Raw genomic sequence first — 22,000 nt, forward strand, 5'->3', positions numbered from 1 at the left:
GCGTCTCGACTTGGCCAAATGGGCCGGCCGGGCTGGCACGGCCCACAGAACGACTGGGCACGGCCCGTTAGGCACGAAACCTGTAACGGGCCGTGCCGTTACGGCCCACGGTTCAAGTTTTGGCCAAGGAGGCTGCGGGGTGGGCCGGTGAAGGCCCATTATCAGTTTTGGTACACAATATTTGAAAATTGAGGCAGAAAAAAGTAAAAACGGTGAAAATGAGAAGAAAAAAGAAAAGGAGATACTGGAATAAAATTGCAAAATAGAAAAGAAAAGCATAGGCAAAATCCAGGAAAATGAAAAATATAAGAGAAATGGGTAAATATAAGTGGATTGGCCATGCCATGCTCATGTCGGCTCAGCAACAATCGTGTCGTGTTGTGCCAACCCACGGGCTGAGGCGCTGGCTCACCATTGTTCGCTTGTGCCCGAGCCGACACGCTGAGGCCCAGCCTATTTTATCGTACGTAGTTACGCACTATTTCATTCTTAAGAACAGGGGGAGGTAGTATTTTTTTTTTTTAAAGCAGCTGTGACCGTAACTGGACACACACACAAAAACTATCACCGGGAACTGTTCATTTTAAAGTATAACCGTTCTTTATTTTTTAGAAAAAATAAATGATTTTAATAAGACTGTACTATCAGTGTATTGCGGGCTGGTTTGGATCAAAGCCATTTTTGTCATACCAAATTTTAGCAACTCGAATAATACCACGTAGATATTTGGTTTGCGGTGGTTTTTCTCTCACACTAGCACAAGCTCTATAGAACTATATTTTGTCAAATTTTATAATAGCATTCTTGCAATTTTCCTAATTTTATAAGATCGGTAATATCAAATTTTGCTACAATGCAAATTAGGCATGCACCCCAAAGCATGGAACGATCCATTGTAATCAGATTAAGCTCTAACCATTTCAAATAATAATAACAGTAGTCAATGCTGACACTTCCTTGAAGACACACAGAGACAGAGTACTATTTTTTTAAAAACCATTTAGATTTGGTTTAAAAACAGCATAACTATAGTCGACCTTTCCAATGTCAAATCTCTCCGGGATTGTGGTGAATTTTGTCAAATTACATTCTAAAATTCGTTCTATTACAATCTAGAACACAGCACGATGAGAAGCAAATGGAACGGAAGCTTCCAATGCAGTTTCCATCAGTAGTTGGCCTGAACATGGTACCCCCGCCCTGCCGGCCGGTCTCCGGTAGCTCACCGACCTCTCCAAAAGGTGCACATGGCGAGCCAAGAAAACCTGCTCGTGCTCCACACGCGACACGGCGCGGCTCGCCGGTGCAACAGCTGCACGATCGGTGAAGAAAGCATGTGGTTTCTTGCGCCGGTGGTCGCCTTCTTGCACCTGTCCGTCGTCGTCCTCTCCGGCGAGCCCCCGGCGGCGGCGAAGGCCAAGGTCCCGGCGCTCATCGTGTTCGGCGACTCCACGGTCGACACGGGCAACAACAACTACCTCTCCACGCTCGTCAGGAGCGACTTCGCGCCATACGGCCGCGACCTCCAGCTCGCCGCCGCCGGCGGTGGGGCCGGTGGCCGGCCAACAGGCAGGTTCTCCAACGGCCGCCTCGCCGTCGACTTCATCTCCGAGGCGTTCGGGCTCCCGCCGCTCGTGCCGGCGTACCTCGACCCGACCGTCAACATGAGCAGCCTCGCCGCCGGCGCCTGCTTCGCCTCCGCCGGCGCCGGCTACGACAATGCCACCTCCGATCTTTTCGTAAGCGCCTCCATTAAAGCAAAAGGATAGCTACTTCAATGGTGTTCTCGGCTGCGCTGACATCCATGGAGCTGCGAGATTGCAGTCGGTGCTGCCGCTGTGGAAGGAGCTGGACTACTTCAAGGAGTACACGGCGAGGCTGAGGAGCTTCCGGGGAGACGACGCGGCGGCGGAGACGCTGTCGGAGGCGCTCTACATCGTCAGCATGGGCACCAACGACTTCCTCGAGAACTACTACGCGGTGGCGCGCGGCCACGCGGCGGAGTACCCCACGGCGGCGGCGTACGGCGACTACCTCGTCGGCGTCGCCGAGTCGTTCGTCCGCGAGCTGCACGCGCTCGGCGCGCGCAAGGTGGACCTCAACGGGCTCCCGCCGATGGGCTGCCTCCCGCTGGAGCGCGCCAGCGCCGCCGCCGGCGGCGCGTGCACCGAGGAGTACAACGCCGTGGCGGAGCGCTTCAACGCTGGCCTCCGGGACGCCATCGCCCGGCTCAACGGCGAGCTCGGCGGCGGCGGCGCGAGGGTCGTGTACGGCGACGTGTACGGGCCCGTGGTGGCGGTGCTCGCCGAGCCGGCGGCGCACGGGTTCGAGAACGTGAAGGCCGGGTGCTGCGGCGTGACGGGGGTGTTCGAGATGGGGTACATGTGCGGCGCGCGGAGCCCGCTGACGTGCGCCGACGCGAGCAAGTTCGCCTTCTGGGACGCCATCCACCCGACGGAGCGCCTCCACCGCGCCATCGCCGACGCCAAGATGAACTCCACGCTCTACGTCTTCCTATGAACTTCCACCATGGTATTGATTGTTGTGAACGTGATGGCCATGAAATGCGCAGAATGTGATTCTTCCCAAGTTCCTATAAAAAATACCGCAGCTACACAACTTTTGATTTTCTTTTTCGTGTTGAAAAAATTTGAAATGTAACTTACGTTATAACTTATATATAAGTATTACCTTCATCCAAACAACTTTATTTTTGATGAGTTATGGCATTGGAGTTTGGTAAAGTAGAAGTTAAATGTATTGAGATTTTAAAAAGTACGTGACAAACGTGTTGATATTCAAAAAAGTGAGCAATATTCTAATATTTATAGCTTTAGATACATATCATAAAAGCTAGAAACTTTACAAAGTGAATAACTCGTATGAAAACTGTAAAAGTTGCACTGGTCTGATTAGCTACTATCACGGGCGTTAGGACAAGCACAATGCGATGATCTGGCGAGTGGTCTCATCAGGCCACGTTGGAGATTCTCCTCTGGCTAGGACCGACTTGTGCCCCTACAGAGCTTTGTGTGCCCTCTGCAGGGTACGCTTGCCTCATCAGGCTTCTTGTTAGAGGGCATGACTTTGTCAGAGAGCATGGCGTGAGGTGGGGGGAGAAGGCTGACTGAGGTAGGACGTGCTACGCCGCCGAGACTTGCCGCCACCAGAACGTGCCCACGACCGAGCTTCACCACCAGGACGTGCGCACCTGGACTCGTCGTCGCTGTCAAAATCCACCAAGGAGAGAGCGTCGCCGCTGCCAAGATCCACCAAGGGAATACGTTGCCACTGTCAAGATCTGTCGCTGGGACTCGCCGCTGCTGTCAGCACACACAGTCCCCATTCTCTGCCAGATCCGCCAACATCTTCTGAGAGGAAGCAGCCTCCACCGGGAAATGTTGTCGCTGGGACTTGCCGCCAACGAGAGTTGTCGCTTGGATGTGACCAGGATGAGAGAGAAAGAGGGAGACGGAGAGGGAGGCATCAGGAAGAGAGAGAACGAGATGGAGAGAGAGGGAGATAATTAAAAAAGTTTATGTAGGTCTCATTTGAGACACCATGCACTATGGGAGAAGTGTATTACGCGGTTACGCATGACTTTAATTTTTTTTTCCGAGACTACTCCATGGAGTAGCTTCCATTATCCATGTCCTTAGTGCTTGGGGTCCCTGGCCGCGCTCGGTCATGGCTTGCAAAAACTTTTCCACCTTCCCAATCAAATCTCAACATAGTCTCCACCAATCAAAAGTTGTAAGAACGAAAAATGTTAAGAGTTTATAGCAAATCCAACTTTAAAAAAGACACCGTTTAACGATTTGGAAAACGGGTACACTACAATCCAACTTTAAAAAAGACACCATTTAACGATTTAGAAAACGGGTACACTACAAACAATCTTATTGTTGGAAACAACCCAGTGCTAAAAAACCGTTCCACGAGTTGAACGCACACGGCACACTGAACACTTAGAACGGAGCCACCTCGCCACTATTTATTCCGGCGACAAGCCACACCCGCGCCAGCGCTTGGCTAGCTTACACGTAGCTGCAAATGGCGTCGCCGCGCGGCGAATGCACCCGCGTCGACGCGGCGGCGCTGCTGCTTCTTCTACGGTTGCTGCTCGCCGTCGCCGTGGCGACCGGCGACGGAGGCGGGAAGGAGGCGGCGGCGGCGAGGGTGCCGGCGGTGATCGTGTTCGGGGACTCGACGGTGGACACGGGGAACAACAACCAGATCGGGACGCCGCTGCGGAGCGACTTCCCGCCGTACGGCCGCGACATGCCCGGCGGGCCGCGCGCCACGGGGAGGTTCGGCAACGGCCGCCTCCCGCCGGACTTCATCTCCGAGTCCCTCGGCCTGCCGCCGCTCGTGCCGGCCTACCTCGACCCGGCCTACGGCATCGCCGACTTCGCCCGCGGCGTCTGCTTCGCCTCCGCCGGCACCGGCCTCGACAACGCCACCGCCGCCGTCCTGGTAAGCAAAGCTCACACTGATCCCAACATCCCACGATCACTACGAGCAAGCTTCATCCGTTCCAAAAACTAGTAAAATTCGCATGACGATCAATCTTTTGATGAAATTCTTTTCCAAAGAAAGAATTACAGCATCATACATCGAACAGAATTGCCATTTCTGAATAACAAAGGTTATCTTCAGTAATAGTGGAACTTACAAATTCACAAACCGATCAAATTGTTCTTTAGAGGAATTATCTTAGAAAGCAACCAATACATTATTATGTGTTGCAAGCTGTGGTCTTTCCAAAGAATCATATGCAAAATTATGCACTGCAAGCTTAAAAAAAAATTCAGACTTGCCTTTTGTGAATAGCAGTGCTAGCACAGAAGAAAGAAATGGCAGGCTTGCTCGAGTCGGCTGAAAAAACTCTGCAGTTAAGGCAGTTCGTTCGTTCGATCGATGTTAGGTCTCGTTGTTAAAATCCCTGGGACCCAATTCCCCTTCTTCCGCACTGTTACACCGCACTGTCATCTATACTATTTTAAATGTCTCTAGTGCTGTGGTGTTATATTTTACGGTTCTTTTTCAAGTTAGTCCATGGTATTTTCTGATATTATAGAATAGTCTATATTTAGTTTAAACAAGTGATATTAGTATAGTTGATAAAAAATCCTATAACATTTTATGATATATTTCCATAGCAAAATCATGAGTATTTTACTAGTTGGTGTAAAGATGTGGAAAAATATGGCTCTGGTTTTCAGTATTCAGTTATCATTTCATGACTTGTCTGAAGAAACATAATGGGCATGTTTCCTTACATGTTCGTCATCTTGCTGCAACCACTTGTGCCGGCATTAAGTAGGGCTAGCTGGAATGCTGGATTCGATTGCGTCTTCTGCAGAACTGTTGATTGCCTAATCATGGTACATGCATATGTGGTTCAGAAATTATTAAGTCATTAATCCAAGTTGGACTAACATAGAATATTTCTCTGAGACAGTCGTCTGCTGTAGAACTGCACATCTGGTACGATTTATAGCTGGTTTCTGACAAGTATTTAGGTACCACTATCTGCAATGGTCCTGCTATGAACTGTAGGGTTACAGTGTACTCCACATGACTTAAAGACTAATCTCAGAGCGATTTATTTTTGTCTGGAAATAAACAGGATTTTTACCTTTTGTTGTATCAGTTAAGACCATTTACATTTTGCAAAGCCAAGATAACCAGATTGCTGTTAATTAAGATAGGAGTTCATTTACAAAACTCTACCCATGTTGATTGCTAAGACCATTTACATTTTACAAGCCACCACTCCGCGAAGCATGATTATCGTGGTCTTTTTTATGGTTTTCAACAATTTCTCGTCGCCATAATCGCGGTGGAGAATCCACAGGTTTCGTCTATCCTAGTTTTGCACTGCATCATTTCATATTATTTTCATGGAGATCGTGTAGCCTGTTCTTGAGAGCTGACACGACAGTTTGCCGATTAGTCAGTGATCCCTCTGTGGAAGGAGGTGGAGTACTACCGCGAGTACCAGCGCCGCCTGCGAGCGCACGCCGGCGTGGCACGGGCGCGCGCCACCGTGCGCGGTGCGCTGCACGTCGTCAGCATAGGCACCAACGACTTCCTCGAGAACTACTACGCGCTCGGCACGGGGCGGTTCGCGCAGTTCACCATCGGCGAGTTCCAGGACTTCCTCGTCGGCGAGGCCCGCCGCTTCCTGGCGGCGATCCACCGGCTCGGCGCCCGCCGCGTCACCTTCGCGGGGCTCTCCCCGATGGGCTGCCTCCCGCTGGAGCGCACCACCGACGCGCTCCTCGGCGGCGGCGGCGGCTGCATCGAGGAGTACAACAGGGTGGCGCGCGACTACAACGCCAAGGTGGAGGCCATGGTCGCCTCCCTCCGCGCCGAGCTCCCCCGCCTCAAGGTCGCCTTCATCCCCGTCTACGACAACATGGTCAACATCATCACCCACCCCGAAAACTTTGGTAAACATGTCTTTTCGCTTCTACTTATGATCCAAAATTTAAATTTTTAACATTAAATTTAAAGTTAACGTTAAATTTTTTCACCAAAGTTTATTTTTTAGTCTTTAACTTTTAAATCGCTAAAAATATGTATATAAAAGTTTTATTTATAAATATTCTACGTTCGTTACAACCAATGTGTTCGTATATCCACCCTTATATATGTGAGACTGATGTTATTGTATCTGTTTTAAAATATAAGCATTTCAATGAAATTGTTTGGTAACATGAGTGGGTAAAATGAGGGTAGGGATTGAGAACGTGGAGGAGGGGTGCTGCGCGACGGGGAGGTTCGAGATGGGGTTCATGTGCAACGACGAGGCGCCGATGACGTGCGAGGACGCCGGCAAGTACCTCTTCTGGGACGCCTTCCACCCCACGGAGAAGGTGAACCGCCTCATGGCGCAGCACACGCTCGACGTCTGCTATCAGCAGGGCGTCCTCTGATCGATCCATCCATCCTCATCAACTGATCCACACAGAAAATTACACTGCCGGAGAGGTTTTTTTGCTTCTTGATTTGCATGATCTTGTTTGTGTGACCCCTCTAATCCGTAGAGTTTGTACTGGATTCATCCATCATTCATGGCGAGAAAAAGATTCGGGCTGCCATCTTTTGGCTTTTTTGAAAAAAATAAACGAAACGGCATTTTTGCAAACAAAAAACATTTTGTGCATAAATACTTTATATACATGTTTTTAAACAAAAACTGAAAAATAAACTATGATAAAAAAACTTTAAAATTAAATTTAAATATTGATTTTAGATACATCGGCACGTCATGGGTCAAAAACTCGGAAGCAATGGGTGAATGAATTTTTCGAACGTGTAGGACGAGCGAGGATCAATCGATGAAGACGACGAACTAACCATGGGCCTAGATCTTGAGTGTCTCGTAATTTTGCCAGTGCTTTGGGCCCATGGGTCTAAATGTCGCCATCCACACGTACAATTCTTTCAACAGAGAGCAATTCAATTCGGAACAACTTTACCGGAGTTCTCTCTATTTAAATCAGAAATGTATAATCCTAAACTCACATAAATCGTTCAAAACAGGTTCTACAGTAGTTTTGGGGCCACTGTAAGCCATGTCAGCAAAACCATGTAAAAAAACTAGATGATACTATTGAGACATCTTTTTTAAATGGTTTATGTCAATTTAGGGTACACATTTCTTGTTTTAAGGTTAAGAGATCTCAAACCTACTCGATGTTAAGCTGAGTAACCTCCAATAAACTTATTTTATTTGATTCTGGTGATGAAACTTCATAAGATCCACGAGAAGTTTGGTAAGACTTTTTTTTCCCGTTTCAAAATGATCGTTTGAGCCAGAGGACGAGATTGCGAAGGGGAATACATGTAAATTTTCACTATATATGAACTATAATAATAATGAAAATTCCGCGGAAAGATTAGGCAGGTACATACATGTGCCAAGCTCATCATATTTTGTGATAAAGAACAAGAACGAACAAATTAATTAATTACAACGAAAATAAGTATACGATTGGAAGTATTACATTAATTAATTAAGTTGGATTAGCATTAATCCAGCTTCTTGCATCATTCCCTGACCCTTGGAAACATGCATCTGTACACCTGCAAATCACAAGGCAAAAAAATGTTTATTTTTTTAAACTCGAATAAGCAAATTGATTGAAAAATTAATTGATTAATTAACGAGGTAATTGGTGCTAGTGAAGCTGGTAAAGTTCGTGCCTTTGATAGGAAGGACCTCTTGGCTTTTCTCCGGGGATGATGCCGCGCCGGCGCCGCCAGCTCCGGCGACATGCGCGGCGTGACGTCCGGCGCGGCGGCGGCGGCCTTCGCCACCTCCCGGTGCCGCTTCACCTTCTCGAACTGCACCGTGAAGCCCTGCCCCGCCGCCGCCGCGTTCTGCTCGTCCCACACGCCGAACTTGGGCACGGCCGACGGCGCCTTCGCCGTCGCGCGGCTTACCGGCGGTGGCGGCGCGTGGCGCGGCGGTGAGGCGGCCACCTTCGGCGGCGCGGCGTGTTGGTGGTGGTGGTGGTGGTGGTGATGCATCTGGGGCGGAGCGTCGTACGCGCCGGCGCCGGGGCCGTAGCCGTAGCCGTAGCCGCCGCCGCCGCCGGCGGCGGCCTGCTGCGCCGCGGGGTAGCCGTTGTTGCTGTACCGCGGCTGGTACGGCCTGGGAGGCGAGAACTTGCTGCCGCGGCTGCTGGCCTCCGACGCCGCGCTGCTGCCGTTGCTGCCGGTCCTCCGGTGGTACCCATTGCCGCCGCTGCGCTGCGACGCCGGGTAGTGGTGCTGCTGCTGCTGCGGCGGCGGCGCCTGCCGGTGGTGGTGCGAGCTGGGCGGGCGCGACGGGACGTTCCTGCTCAGGTTCTCGTAGTGCTCGTAGGGGTCGAACTCGTAGCCGTCGTGCGCCGCCGCCTTGGGCGCCGGCGCCGGCGCCGGCGTGGGCGCGGTCTTGTTCTCGCGCACCTTGTCGAAGAAGACGGTGTAGCCGATGTTCTCGGCGTCCCATGATCCGAACTTGGGCACCACGGGGCCTTGTCCCTGCACGAATCTCAACGAGATTAACCACAATTTTTTCTACGAGGCATTTTTAAATTTATCATTATTTTTACGCTTTTGCTATGTTACAAGTATGCTACTAGAATGATAGTTGTTGTGATAATTTGTAGAATTTCCAAATGACAGTTTTAAATAATGATTTAAAATAGCGATAAATTTACAATAGTTTTTCTTATTACACTTATACACACACCACACTTAGAGCATCTCCAAAAAAATGATAATATTTTGCCATCTAAAAACTTGCAGTAGGTTTATCTAAAAAATATTGGGTATAAAAATTACACACTCCTCCAACAGAAATCTAAAAATGAATAACTTGTATTAGAAACTCATATTTTTGTCTAAATTTAGGATACAATTAAGGTAATTTTAGGCATGAGTAAATATTAGGTATGTATTTGAGACATATTTTCTAGTCCAATTTCTAAAATTTGGTTTTAAAGATCAATTTTAGAATCTATGTAAGATGCTCTTAGACACCCTCGCTAACAAACAGATAAGCAGCAAAGTTCCAACCCCACTAAAATCGTATTGGAAATAAATCCACTTGAAATATTCATAAGGCGCCACGGTATTACCACCATATTATTGGTGTGTTCCTAACCATGCCATTGAATTTCACCATGAATTTTGTTACACCGGTAAATATAAATGTGTTTAATATTTATTTAACCAGCATTAGACAGACAGAAACGTGACAAACATGACAGCTAGAGACGCTTCCAAAACCAGCTAATAACCACTCCATATAACAAATGAACGTGTATACGCGTCTGAAATTAGTGGTACGCCATTTGAACCACAGCCATATGCCACAATCATTCTAGCAGCCTCCCCTTGAAATTATTCGCCAAATTATCACAATAGGTTATCTATTTAGTTACAGAGACAAGCAAATATTTTTAAGGAACAAACCTAACAGTAACTTCAAACAAGTGTCCTAAGCAATATAGTATAACTTATTATTTTCTGAAAAAAGTATATTTTCCATAACATCAATTTAGTGAAGTTGCTAAAAGGAACATGGTATTAACCGAGGTAATAAAAACTACATTTATGATGAGCCAAGCACTAGTCCTGCAGCTAGCCAAACTCCAATATGCACATATGCATCAACCGTGTCGTTGTCATCGGCAGCATGAGTCTCCATGACGTCTACTAATCGTCTAAACCAAGCAAAGGCCAGCCTTTTCTTTCTTCTCCCATCTTCTTCTTGCGACCAAAACTTGCCATGAATCATGCTGCGATTGCTGTCACGCATGCATGTGCAGTGCAGCCGCCTCTTCAGAGCAATGCATGTTCAGATCCGTCTTCCACTCTTCCCTGCCCTGCCTAACCTAGAATCTAACCATCTGTCTCACTGTCTGTCCATTGCCGTGTGAGCCCAAGCATGGATGCATGTTACCAACTTGGTGCTTGCACATGGGGGCGTGTTATATTAGCACTAGTCTCACCAGCTCATCAGCCTAATTTGATCATCGCCACTAATCGAGTAACTAAAATAAAGATGATGGCGTGTGATGGACTGATGGTGATATGTGCAGCGACAGCAATCATGGGAACACTGTAGTTTGAGATTTTGAGAAGAAAAAGGAAGAACACCTCACATGATCAAGCATGCATGGATGTATATCACCGTTCCATCTTTCAGAGCAGTTGGATCAATAATTCCAGATGCAGAGACAAGCAAGCATCGCATCTTTTAATTTCAAGCCATGCAGGATGCAGCAGATCATTGAGAATATGATGCAGGTGTAAACAAAGCAGTGACAAAACTCTGCATTTTGATGTACTTACAGCAGCCATGAAGTATATGCTCTGCCTGGTGATGAACAAGAAGAGATCAGGAGAAGAAGAAGAAGAAGAAGATTCTTGGCTGATTGCTCCTCCTCCTCCTCTCTCCCTTTCCTCTCAAGAGGAAAGGAGAGAAGAGAAGAGTAGGGAGAGAGAGAGAGCAGGAGGCAGGAATGATGGCAGGACAGGACAGAGAAACCTGCAGCGAAGGGGATGGTTTTATGATTGGGGGTTCAGAGCTAGAGTTGGAGCTGACAGCCTTCCTAAATTCCTAATTAAAGGTGAGCACCCAGCTGTGCTGTTGCAAGCAAAACTCAACCAGCTTGGAATGTGCTGCCCTGCCTGCCAGTGTACTGCCTTTATGTAGATAAGAGGTACTGGTAATAACAGAGTTGCAGGTGAAGGGGAACTGGAAAGGAAAAAAAAAGAGAGCAGCAACAGCTCAAGCCTTAACCTTCTCCTACCTAACCCTAGGACAGGAGAGATGAACCATGAGAGGAGAGGACGGTGGTTGTTGCTCGCCTGCCTGCCTAGCCGTTTCTTCACCTGGTCCCTGCAGCAGCAGGATCAACATGCAATTGTGTTATAATTTAGGGTTCTGATAAATGTTTTCGTGTTCATAAGCTCGTAGGAGTAGTATGTATCTTTTGGCAAGTTGCAAGGTATGGCAGCTCCTGGTTTTGTCTTGGGGCAACAGATTTTGTTCATGTCCATAAGCTCATGGAACCATCTTTTTGTTACTTTGTGTTGTGTGCAAATATCAAAGATCTCTGTCAGATAGGATTGGTTGTTCAAACTAAACAAACCTTCGAAGGGTTCCTCTCCGATTGAATTAAGAAAAAGAAAACTGAAGGAACCTTGATCAGAAATAACAAAATTCAAGAGCTCAAATACCGCCCAAGTTTCGATTCAATGATCTTTCTTCATTGTTTTTTACACAAACTTCGCATATTCTTCTTCTGTACATGTAAGATAACCACAGGTTTTGGTGTGCAATTTTGCACGGTATTTCGTACATGGAGTATACATCTTTTAGCAATGCTCTCATGTTTGTTTGTGGCATACGAAAGCAAGCAACAAATTTCGTACCGTTGCCGGCACATCAAAAGCACTGGCAGTACAGGCCACATTAGCTGGCTCTCACAACTTCATCAACAGCTGATGCATTTAAGATACACCACAAGCCGGAAAGCGACCAAACTGCAAGAGAAATTTAAGAGAAGCAAACGGACGCACCGCCGGTGGTGGCCTGATGATGAAAAACAAAACAAAACAAACAAAAATGACTCGAAATGAAATGGCCCCCATAACTTAGCTGAAGAAGATTCATTACGAGCCAGCGCCCATAGTCGATCATTCCCGCCGCCGACGCTGTCGACGGAATTGCACACCGCCGGCGCGACATCCGGCACATGGGAAGCTCTCCTCCTGCATGCTGGTGAGCAGGCAGCGACGCGCAAGATCTGGAGCAGCAGCTAAACACAGAGGAGCAGAGAGGATTAGTCAGTTTAATCCAAAGGGGGCAAAAACTATATTCTAATCTCCAACATCTTTTCATTTTTACTTATACTTATAAGCCAAAATTTAAATTTTCCAAATTAAATTTGGAGCTGATTTTAAGTTTTTTTCACCAAATTTTATGTTTCAGCATTGGTTTTTAGATCACTAAGAATAAATAAATAAACTTTTCATTCATAAATTATTTTTCTTTTGCAAATATCTTTTCCACGAAAGAACCATACAATCACCCCCAATGGCAGCAATGCTGGAGCAGATGCTAAGATAAAATCATATAGTAATAGCCATTAGCACAGATAACTCTGCACAAGCGTCCATGGAAAAGTTGGGATTGTGCACGCAAGATTTCCGGCACCTTTGGTGGATAGCTTCATAAACTTAGCTTTCTAAGGAATAGCCATCTGCAGAAACTGACAGACTGGTATTGAAAAGAGAGCAGTACTGGACAAGTGGACATGAGAAATTATTGAAAGAAAAAGATACTGAAACAATCATCCAGATACACGCATTTAAAGGAACGAAACAAGTCTCACCATATCTATTTTCATTTAATAAGTTACAACAAAAGAAAGGTACAGTGAAAAATGGTATCCACTATGACAAATAGCTCTCCAGTTATACACAATGACATAAGCACAATGAAATATCCCATATACTAGGTCATTACCATACTTGTTACCCCCAGAATCTTCTCATGTTGAATTACTGGATAAACAAGTGAGTGAGTAATCAGTGAGTGAGTGGCTAGGTCAGTTGGAACTAGTGCCACCAATAATAGTACATAAAATTATAAAGAAACCAGGGGCATGTGAAACCAACAATCATTGAACACCCCCGATGGATTTAGATTGGGAAAACGAGAAAAGTAGATCTCAACAAGAGAAATAAGAGAAAGCATGCAATTGATGCACTAAATATATTAGTAACTATATATGAATCCCAGACTCAGAGCAACTAGTCATAATCAAACCAAATTAGTCTTAATGGAGGGACACTAATGAAATTAGCAAATGGAGTGATAAATGACTTCCATGATGAGAATTGCTGGGAATCTTATGGCAGAAAGCAATCGTGGAATTGTCTTTAATCATTCATACTGCGATAATAAGCCAAACAAAATGTAAGAGTTTCTACAAAGAGAGGCAATCAAAAGTATATTTAGCCAGACAATACAACTAGGGCCCAACATGTTGATGTAATGCCATAACCGTCAGGTATATTTACTTCTTTGCACCAGTACTTAGTACAGGGTGTTTTCTTCTATTTCGCCTCACCCTGTGCATGATTACACCGTTTACCTCATGGAGTAGATTGGAGTCCACTCCAACTTGACTATATTCATACACTCATAATCACTGAAGCACACCTGGATAGATCAATTCTCTCTGGAGGCATCATCAAATCAATAAAACAAGACATAATGAACAAGAGCAAGAAAAGGTACAAACAGAAACCCAAAGCCATCATCAATTAAGACAAGCAATGGTTGACATACAATAATAAAACAGAAAACTTGAGAAAAAAGAAGAGCACAAAGCCTCTTGGCAAGACACTAGATATGTTGGTCTCAATAGAAAATGAGATCTTCTTTAGCTGATCAATGATAAAATATACACTTTGTTTTTACATATTGCCAATTACTCATGCAGTCATGCTAAATTACAACTTTTCTCAGGATAAATTACATTCATAGATATAAGTTTTTAGAAGCGATTCTAATCAGATAAGTGCTTTAACAAACCAGTTTCCATTTTATCCTCAGTTAATCTTCTTTCAAGAAAGGTTTACCAGAAATGAATATGCAAGCTAGGAATTAATTGTCACGATATATTTCCCGGTCCTCATGACGGTACAAGGAACTTTAATCTGTCTATGAAGAATAGTTATTACTTCTTGCTATTAATATAACTGTGCAATGGTATGCAGGAAATAAACACTAGCAAGCTCAACAATGCCCTTAAATCTTTGTATTCAGATCCTCTGTAGTACTGCCTCTGCAGTGGCAGTCACTGACATGTGGGTCTGATCCCACCTGTTAGCACCTGCCACTGCAGGGGCTATACTGCAGGGAATCCCTGCTAAGCATCTAAACAACACAGCACTGGAGATTATTGGACATGCAAGCAAACATGGAAATTAAGATAACAAATGCTCCAGCAAATACTGTCCTGAAATCACATTTCTAGTGAATGCACTTTACACAACCCAGAGTTCGGAGGAGCCATCACCAGTTTAGAGTAATGTGTCACTGTGTAATTGTTTAGAAAGAACTCACAAACTGGTCACATGCATCAGTTTGTTCCCCAATATCTGCTGTCCAGGCCCAAATCATTTCCATAACATTAAGCTTCTACTACTCCCTCCAGTTTTTTTATTTGTCACCGTTGATTTTTGGATCTATGTTTGACCGTCCGTCTTAAATTTTTTGTGCAAATGTAAAATATTATAAGTGATGCTTAGAGTTCCTTTAGTACTAAATCAAATCATAAAAACATAATTAATAATTATATAAACTTTTTGAACAAGCCAAACGGTCAACCGGATACTCAAAAGTCAATAGGGCCAAATAAAAAAACAGGAGTACTCTGTTGACAATATTTCTGGCTTTATCCAATAGTAAGCAGGTTTGTTAGTTCACATGATGTCAATATCCATTGCTTGATATGGAAAAACATGACAAAAAAAATAAAATAAACATATGACTGCACACACTTCTTTTACCACTGGGTCCTGAAAAATATATAAAGATTTCCACGTAAAATGTCGATAACTAGTATACATAATAAGACATATTCATATGATATTTGCACTACCTTTGCCTATCATAGGTTCTCACTTGCAATGTTTACAGAGCAGATGGACATTTCCCATTGAACAAGAAATGTTGTATGTAGATAACTGCATAATAATTAACCAAATTAATAGCAATTAGCAAAGCAGAAAATTTTGATTACCTGAAACTACAAGTAGAAAGTATATCGTATGTTAATGATTAACTTACGTGATTAGTAAAAAACTAGAGCGCATCTAAGATTCTGATTAGGCAAATACCATGATAATTTGCAAACTCGACGACATAAAACATTTGGCTACATTTCTTATATGCTACAATGGCATTTCCCAGAAGATGTTTTCTAGACAACAATGAATATTCAAATATCACATAAATTGAAATATTAACAGGGATATTACGAGAAATGAGACAATACATTTTTGTTGCATCCCAGCATAAATGACGAAATCAGGAAAAAAATGTTATAAATGTGCACCAAAAAAATAGGATAATGCAAATGACTGCATTAAGATCATGACTTGCATTCATGATGCCCAAGATAAGATCATGACTTGCATTAAAAAAATCTAAACTACCTTGGAGATAAATAAACAAAGTGTGCTAGGTAAATAGACATACTATTATGTTGGTAATAGAACTCAACTTTATGGTTTCAAAAAAAAAACTTTCACCCTTGATACAAACAAAGTATAATACAACTAACACTAAATGCTTCCTCCCATAATTGTAACCCTAATAAGATTGCCAGTGTTGCGTTATCTTTCCATATACAGGTGGAAGAAGGGATGTGAGGTCTAGTGGGCAAGCCTGCAAATCAGTGTAGACATAAGATTTGACCAAAAAAAAGGTTAGCATATGTCAGATAGAAAAGATTATTGACAGAACAATGGTATACATTTCCAACATATCATGCGACAATACATTAGTTACTAGCATAACTTTTCTACCTGCATGAATTAAACCCATTATCAATTTATCATCTTAATGCCGATGTCCTATGGTGCTACAAGGAAGTAGACCTGAGTTTACACCACACAGAATAATCCACTTTCATCATGGCTTGATGTCCAATGAATCAGCTCATAAGTAATCAGATGCCTATCCATGCTTATGGTTTCAGCTGAATTCTAATTGCTGCTTCATTATTCATATCTGAAGATCTTTACATATTATTCCCTTCAGTTTCATAATACTTGTCATTTTGGACAAGACTATGGTCAAACTTTTAGAACTTTGACTATGAATAACTTTTAAAATATTTACTTTAGAAGCATTGGGACCATATGTATAGATTAATCTTCAATAAAATCACAGCTTTTTTTGGGTCAAAGCTGTTTTTTGGAGACCGTATCTTAATCCAAAACGACAAGTATTATAGAACTGGAGGGAGTATGAACTAAAAAAAAAATTAGCTTCTAGACTTGGTTTATTTGAATTTCCTTTAATAACACAAATATGGAGTTATATTGATTGAAGAGCCAAAGCTGTCTTATGCTATAACAGAAATTTACAGCAATGTGAAACTAATTCAAGGAACCAAAGGTGTGGATCAACATAATCACATGTTAACAGCACAAAGATTAGGGAAGCGAGATGAGTTTATTAGGGTATGTGAGGAAACATTAACATATTCAGTTCAAAGGTGATAGCAAGGTTGAAATGCAGATCTAGACCATTCCTTTAACACAAAAAATTCAGTTCTATATTTCTACCATTTAAGCTTCCTCTTGCTACAAGCCTAGTTCTGACTATTCTTGTAAACTGGGGATGTTGCAAGCTTCCAGAGTCAAAAAAAAAAAAAACTAATAGAGTAGATTGTAAGAACAAAGATGAGCACATGTAGCTAAAGATGAAAATAAGTTACTTTAGCTGTCTGCTTCCCCACAGGAGGAAACAAGTAAAATGTTGCTATATTACAGCACAACCACAGCGAGCTGCTGCGAGACGCGGCAATCATCATCTATCACCAGCAGCAAGCAGGTAGATACGCAGATCAGGGCACATTAATCATCATCAGATCAAGAAAACAAAGAGCAACACAAAGGGGGTGGGGATCATGTCGGCTACAAGAGAAGGGAAGAACCAAATATTTTTCTCCTTTTCCTCTTTCTCCAACGACCGGTTGGTTTGTTCCAGCCTCAGAGCCGCAGCGCCGTCAGCCTCAGCTCCTCGTCGTCGTCGTAGCCACAGCCAACGCCGACGCCCCCGGGCGGCAGGTTGAGGTCAAAATGGAACGGGGGACGGCACGACGGCGAGGCGGCGGCGTCCGTGCAGTCGTCGTCCACCACCGACGCCGAGGAGCCGCAGTCGCTGTGGCAGTCGCCGTCCGGGATCGGCGGCGGCGGCGGGCGCAGCGGGAGCACCGGGCGTGGCCGGTTGCCGAACGACTCGACGGTGGAGCTGAGGCTGCTGCTGGCCGGCCTGGCCGCGGGGGGCAGCGACGGCGGGACGGCGGTGGGGTAGGCGGTGGCGGTCAGGTGGTGATGGTGCTGCTGCCGCTGCCGCTGCGGCGGCGGCGGCTGACGCTGCGCGTGGGGGAAGGAGAGCGGGAAATTGGTCTTGGCCTTGGGCCCCCGCAGCGCCCGCGCCGCCGCGTCGTAGGCCCGCGCGGCGTCCTCGGCGGAGTCGTACGTGCCCAGCCACACCCGCGCCTTCTTCGCCGGGTCCCGGATCTCCGCCGCGTACCTCCCCCACGGCCGCTTCCGCACCCCTCGGAACCGCGCCGCCTCCGCATCCCCCTCCGCCCCCACCACCTCCCCGCGCCGCATGCCGCCCGCCGCGCCAACACCACACACAATCCGCCGCTACCGCCGCTGCTGCTGCTCGGGAATCGAGGAGGAAGGGGAATCGGAATCGGGAGGCGCGGGCGGCGAGATTGGGGGAATTGGGAGGGAAGGGGAGGAGGAGGGGGAGGGGAAGGTGGGGGGAGGAGTTAATTGGAAGGTTTGCTTGTTTGTGCTGCCACCGCCCACGACGCTGCCCACCCGCACCGCACCGCACCGCACGGGGTTCGCTCGCCTCCTACCACCACCGCCACGCCACCACCCTCCCTCACTCTGCTGCCGTGCCGCCTCCTTTTCTTTGTCTTCTTTTTCTTTCTCCGCTACTTCTTTTCTTTTTCAGACCTCTTTAGACATGCACAATACAATGATCTTCATGGAGTCTCAAGAGAAAAAATGCATGTAATTAGGATAAGCTACATATAGAACACTATTCTCACTGTGTACGGTGTTTTACGTGGGTCTCACTACAAAAATTCTTTTTTTTCTCTTCTTTCTCTCCCGGCTCTCTCTCCCGTCTCTCTCCCCTCCCTTCGCTCTCCTCTCTGGTGCAATGGGAGAGCTCGACGCCGGCGGCCATGTCGGAGGCAGCGCGGGAGAGCTCGCGCGCGAAGATCGACTGCGGCCACATCTGTGCCGGCAGCTAAGATGGTGGCGGCCACGTCTGGGGCGGGAGATCTCGGGTCTAGCGACGGAGGTCGGCGCCGGCCACATCCGGGGCGGAGAGCTCGGCGCCGACGGCGGAGGTCGGCAAATCCAGCCGGAGTTACGGCAGATCTAGCTCCACTCTCCTCCCTCTGCTACTTTTTCGCTTCTCTCTCCTCCATCTTCGTTGCTTTTTGCTACTTTTTGGGCTAAGGAACCGAACCGGTGCCATTGCAATTTTCTTGGAGCTCGGTGGAGACACGGTCCACGACTACATTGCAAGCAAGCTTCGACGTGATCTTCTTGGAGCTCGGTGGAGACACGGGCCACGACTACATTGTAAGCAAGCTCCGACGTGGTGGGCTAGAGCCACTCGCCCACGTGGAGCATTGTGTATGACCTTGGGGCCTATTTGGTGATCTTTTATTTTTCGAATATTTTTTTTTTGATTTTAGAACTAAACTCGAATCCTTTGATCACGCCACTTTGCCAAATAACAATGTCATATCATGAGAAGTTAATATGGTGGTATTCATTTGCCATGTCCACCACTGTCATGGCTAAATAATGATGTCATACCATTCATCTGAGCTGACATAGTTAAAGTTATATATCTTGATATAGGTTTTAAGGAGTCTGGTTTTAAAATTTTTTTAAAAAATCTATTCAATTTGGAGAAAACACATGATTGGATATCTAAAAACTAATTTCTACAAAAGTCATTCAGTTTATAGGAACTAGGTATATATAAAAAGAAAATTTTCCTCTACTGCATTATAGAGGCAAAAACGTCTTGAAAAAAAATACAATAGATTGATATGAGCATGCATTTGTATTTCATCACTTTTTTATTCTTATGGGTTGAAATTCCTTTAAAATGAATAGACACTTAGTTCTTTTTTATGATTGTTTAAGAAATTTTAATTGCTTTTTTATTGTTTTTTTGCAATGTGAGTTGTATGGCTATACATGGTGTTTTTTTACGTGGTATATCATTTGTCCAAGTATTTACATTTTTTTTATCTAAACGAGAGAGCTTCACATCTTTAGTTCTTGTATGTTGCCTGTTGTTTTAGAAAATATCTTTTGCCTTCTCTTTTTTTTTTCTTTTAAGGCGAGGGGTTATCTGACTAAACAGTGTGTTGGTGTTCTACCAATATTGTATACGCAAATAATTATAGCAACAAATTGTTTTGTTGTGGAGGAGTTGGATTGGTAAAATTAAAAAGTCTGTACTATCTTCCCATATAAGACTTTTTGGTATTGACTATAATCACATGGATACTCTTCCCATATAAGACTTTTTGGTATTGACTATAATCACATGGATACTAATAAAATCTAGATAGACACATATACAAATACATATAGATTGGTTTATGGATAAATAGATGTAGACACGATCAAAAATCTTATAATACAGAACAAAAGGAGTAAGTTTTATGAATTTGCATATGCTGTCAATCGGTGAAGGTTATGCATTGTTATGAATATGAGTCCTTACTCGTTGCTAAGTTCTTATTATCGCTTTCTACTTTAGCCAGTATATGCACCAATCACAGTTTCACCATTAATACCGATCTTGTCATCTATATTTATTTATCTATCAAGCCAACTTATTTAGTGTCTGCATAAAAACGTAGTCAGAAACACTAATATATTTTACGTGTCTTAATTTACATGTTTTGGATCGCTACATAACACCACCGTATTATTACAATTTTGCATAGAGGTGATGGCATACAACATAGGCATCAATAAGATGACCTGGCACATTGGAATAAAATAATAGGCTGAGTTATGGATGATACAACCATATTGTTTCCATAAATTCCATAATAATATCTAAAATCTAAGTTATATTATCTACCAAGTGCCCTTAACTAGGCCGGCTAATGGGTTAGATGGGAATGGATTAAATGTGTTAGTTTCTAACTTTAGATTGTCTTTGGTTAGGTACAAATGGTTTGTTACTTTAAATGGTTTGGATTGGATTGGATTGTGATATACAGATAAATTGATTGGTACATACTAGATTTGGTTAGGTGATTTCAGATTCTAAATGGATTTGGTGTGTGGAGGGCCCGTGGAGGGTAAATGGATCCCTTTAATTGAGTAACCAATGGATAAGAAAAGAGACATGTGTTGGATTCATATATAGAAATTGATTAAAATTTGTACAATGTTGTCCTTATACATAATAATTATCACATCAAATTAAGTCAAATTTAATAAATTTTTATAGTGTGAATGTGAGTTTAAAAAGTTTAGGTCCGAATTTAAACATACTAAATGGTTACATCCATTTTGCTATAGTGGATTGAACCTATTTTTACCAAATGGTTTGGTGCGGATTGGGCTTAAGTTGAAGTTAGGTTGGTCTGGATTAGGCCCTAACGAAGAATAACTGGTGTGGGATGGTTTGATGGACTACTTTACGAAGAAGTGGATTTGAGTATATTTGGATTGAATTAAAGTCCATTGGCATGCTTACCCTTAACTATTGATATCATTTAACTGCATATATTCTGCTAATGGGGCAATTAAGTTTTTGCTACTTCCACATTAGTGGTGTTTAACAACTTACCACTCATGTGTCTATACACTCATGTGTCTATACTAAGTGACCCAGAGATCATACGTCACAGTATCATAGATACATAGTGTAATAAGTTATTAGACACTAATTCAACTATTTTACAGTCATAAAACTTTCTAGCATCAGTTAGATTCATATTGATGCTAATGAATATAAACATTATATATATATATATATATATATATATATATATATATATATATATATATATGTGGGGATGGATGAATCTAGAAAAAACTAAAAGAGTCTTAGAATGCAAAACAAATCGAGTGCATTTAAGAGTGACAAATTCGTAAATATTCTCTTATACTAACATCATATATGACTAGACTTTGAGTTGGTGCGGTAATATTGGATGTGACAAGTAAATAACAACTTTTTATGAAACAGGTAAAATATATGATTTGTTTGGGGAAGCTTTTTGATCTGAGAAATAACTATTTGGTAGCTTCTAAGAATTTGGAAAAGCTCTGAAAATCACCTCTCAAGCTTCTTTATTTTCTAGAATCTATAACTATAGATTCTCACAAACTAAGTATCGTTTGGGACAACTTGTAGCAGAAACAACTTTTAGTAAAAACTGTAGCCGGAAGAAGCTCTCCTAAACATGCTCATAGATGGCTGTACAGGTTGGTAAGACGCAGTCTCAAAATTCCGTGACATCTTTTTTCAATCGCTTGATCGAATTTTAGCAACAAAAATACACCCGCATTAACGTGTCCGCATGGAATAACTGATATTGGCGTACGTGTATATCCATGGTTTTTGTTGTTTTCACAAACTTAAAATACAACAGGTTGGATCTGGACT

The 22,000-nt window shown here is 44.0% G+C and overlaps 4 protein-coding genes across 4 annotated transcripts; 2 read left to right on the forward strand and 2 right to left on the reverse strand.

Moving 5' to 3' along the window:
• The first annotated feature begins 1,334 nt into the window (after positions 1-1,334).
• On the forward strand, positions 1,335-2,609 carry LOC102711130 (GDSL esterase/lipase At2g04570-like). Its single transcript, XM_040521407.1, has 2 exons — positions 1,335-1,739; positions 1,825-2,609. Exons 1-2 carry the CDS (start codon positions 1,335-1,337, stop codon positions 2,518-2,520), a joined length of 1,101 nt encoding a protein of 366 aa, XP_040377341.1. The 3' UTR covers positions 2,521-2,609.
• Positions 2,610-3,967: 1,358 nt separating this feature from the next.
• On the forward strand, positions 3,968-7,140 carry LOC102711406 (GDSL esterase/lipase At4g26790-like). The gene is made up of 3 exons (XM_006648334.3): positions 3,968-4,476; positions 5,960-6,458; positions 6,748-7,140. The coding sequence occupies exons 1-3, from the start codon at positions 4,054-4,056 to the stop codon at positions 6,942-6,944; spliced, it is 1,119 nt and encodes a 372-aa protein (XP_006648397.2). The 5' UTR covers positions 3,968-4,053; the 3' UTR covers positions 6,945-7,140.
• A 659-nt stretch (positions 7,141-7,799) lies between these two features.
• On the reverse strand, positions 7,800-11,308 carry LOC102711673 (RPM1-interacting protein 4-like). Its single transcript, XM_040520980.1, has 3 exons — positions 10,858-11,308; positions 8,218-9,039; positions 7,800-8,097 (listed from the first exon to the last, which is right to left on the reverse strand). The coding sequence occupies exons 1-3, from the start codon at positions 10,864-10,866 to the stop codon at positions 8,062-8,064; spliced, it is 867 nt and encodes a 288-aa protein (XP_040376914.1). The 5' UTR covers positions 10,867-11,308; the 3' UTR covers positions 7,800-8,061.
• A 5,702-nt stretch (positions 11,309-17,010) lies between these two features.
• LOC121053559 (ethylene-responsive transcription factor 3-like) lies at positions 17,011-18,218 on the reverse strand. The gene has a single exon (XM_040521011.1). The coding sequence runs from the start codon at positions 17,932-17,934 to the stop codon at positions 17,305-17,307; it is 630 nt and encodes a 209-aa protein (XP_040376945.1). The 5' UTR covers positions 17,935-18,218; the 3' UTR covers positions 17,011-17,304.
• Positions 18,219-22,000: the final 3,782 nt, after the last annotated feature.

The sequence above is a fragment of the Oryza brachyantha genome, chromosome 2, assembly GCF_000231095.2.
Source record: "Oryza brachyantha chromosome 2, ObraRS2, whole genome shotgun sequence".
NCBI classification, from domain to species: domain Eukaryota; kingdom Viridiplantae; phylum Streptophyta; class Magnoliopsida; order Poales; family Poaceae; genus Oryza; species Oryza brachyantha.

Coding starts and splice junctions, on each gene's coding strand:
- LOC121053559 (XM_040521011.1), bottom strand. CDS start 17,934: ATGCGGCGCGGGGAGGTGGTGGGGGCGGAGGGGGATGCGGAGGCGGCG.
- LOC102711406 (XM_006648334.3), top strand. CDS start 4,054: ATGGCGTCGCCGCGCGGCGAATGCACCCGCGTCGACGCGGCGGCGCTG. Junction 4,477..5,959: donor ACGCCACCGCCGCCGTCCTG/GTAAGCAAAGCT, acceptor TTTGCCGATTAG/TCAGTGATCCCTCTGTGGAA. Junction 6,459..6,747: donor CACCCACCCCGAAAACTTTG/GTAAACATGTCT, acceptor AAATGAGGGTAG/GGATTGAGAACGTGGAGGAG.
- LOC102711130 (XM_040521407.1), top strand. CDS start 1,335: ATGTGGTTTCTTGCGCCGGTGGTCGCCTTCTTGCACCTGTCCGTCGTC. Junction 1,740..1,824: donor ATGCCACCTCCGATCTTTTC/GTAAGCGCCTCC, acceptor GCGAGATTGCAG/TCGGTGCTGCCGCTGTGGAA.
- LOC102711673 (XM_040520980.1), bottom strand. Junction 8,098..8,217: donor AGAGGTCCTTCCTATCAAAG/GCACGAACTTTA, acceptor TGTGATTTGCAG/GTGTACAGATGCATGTTTCC.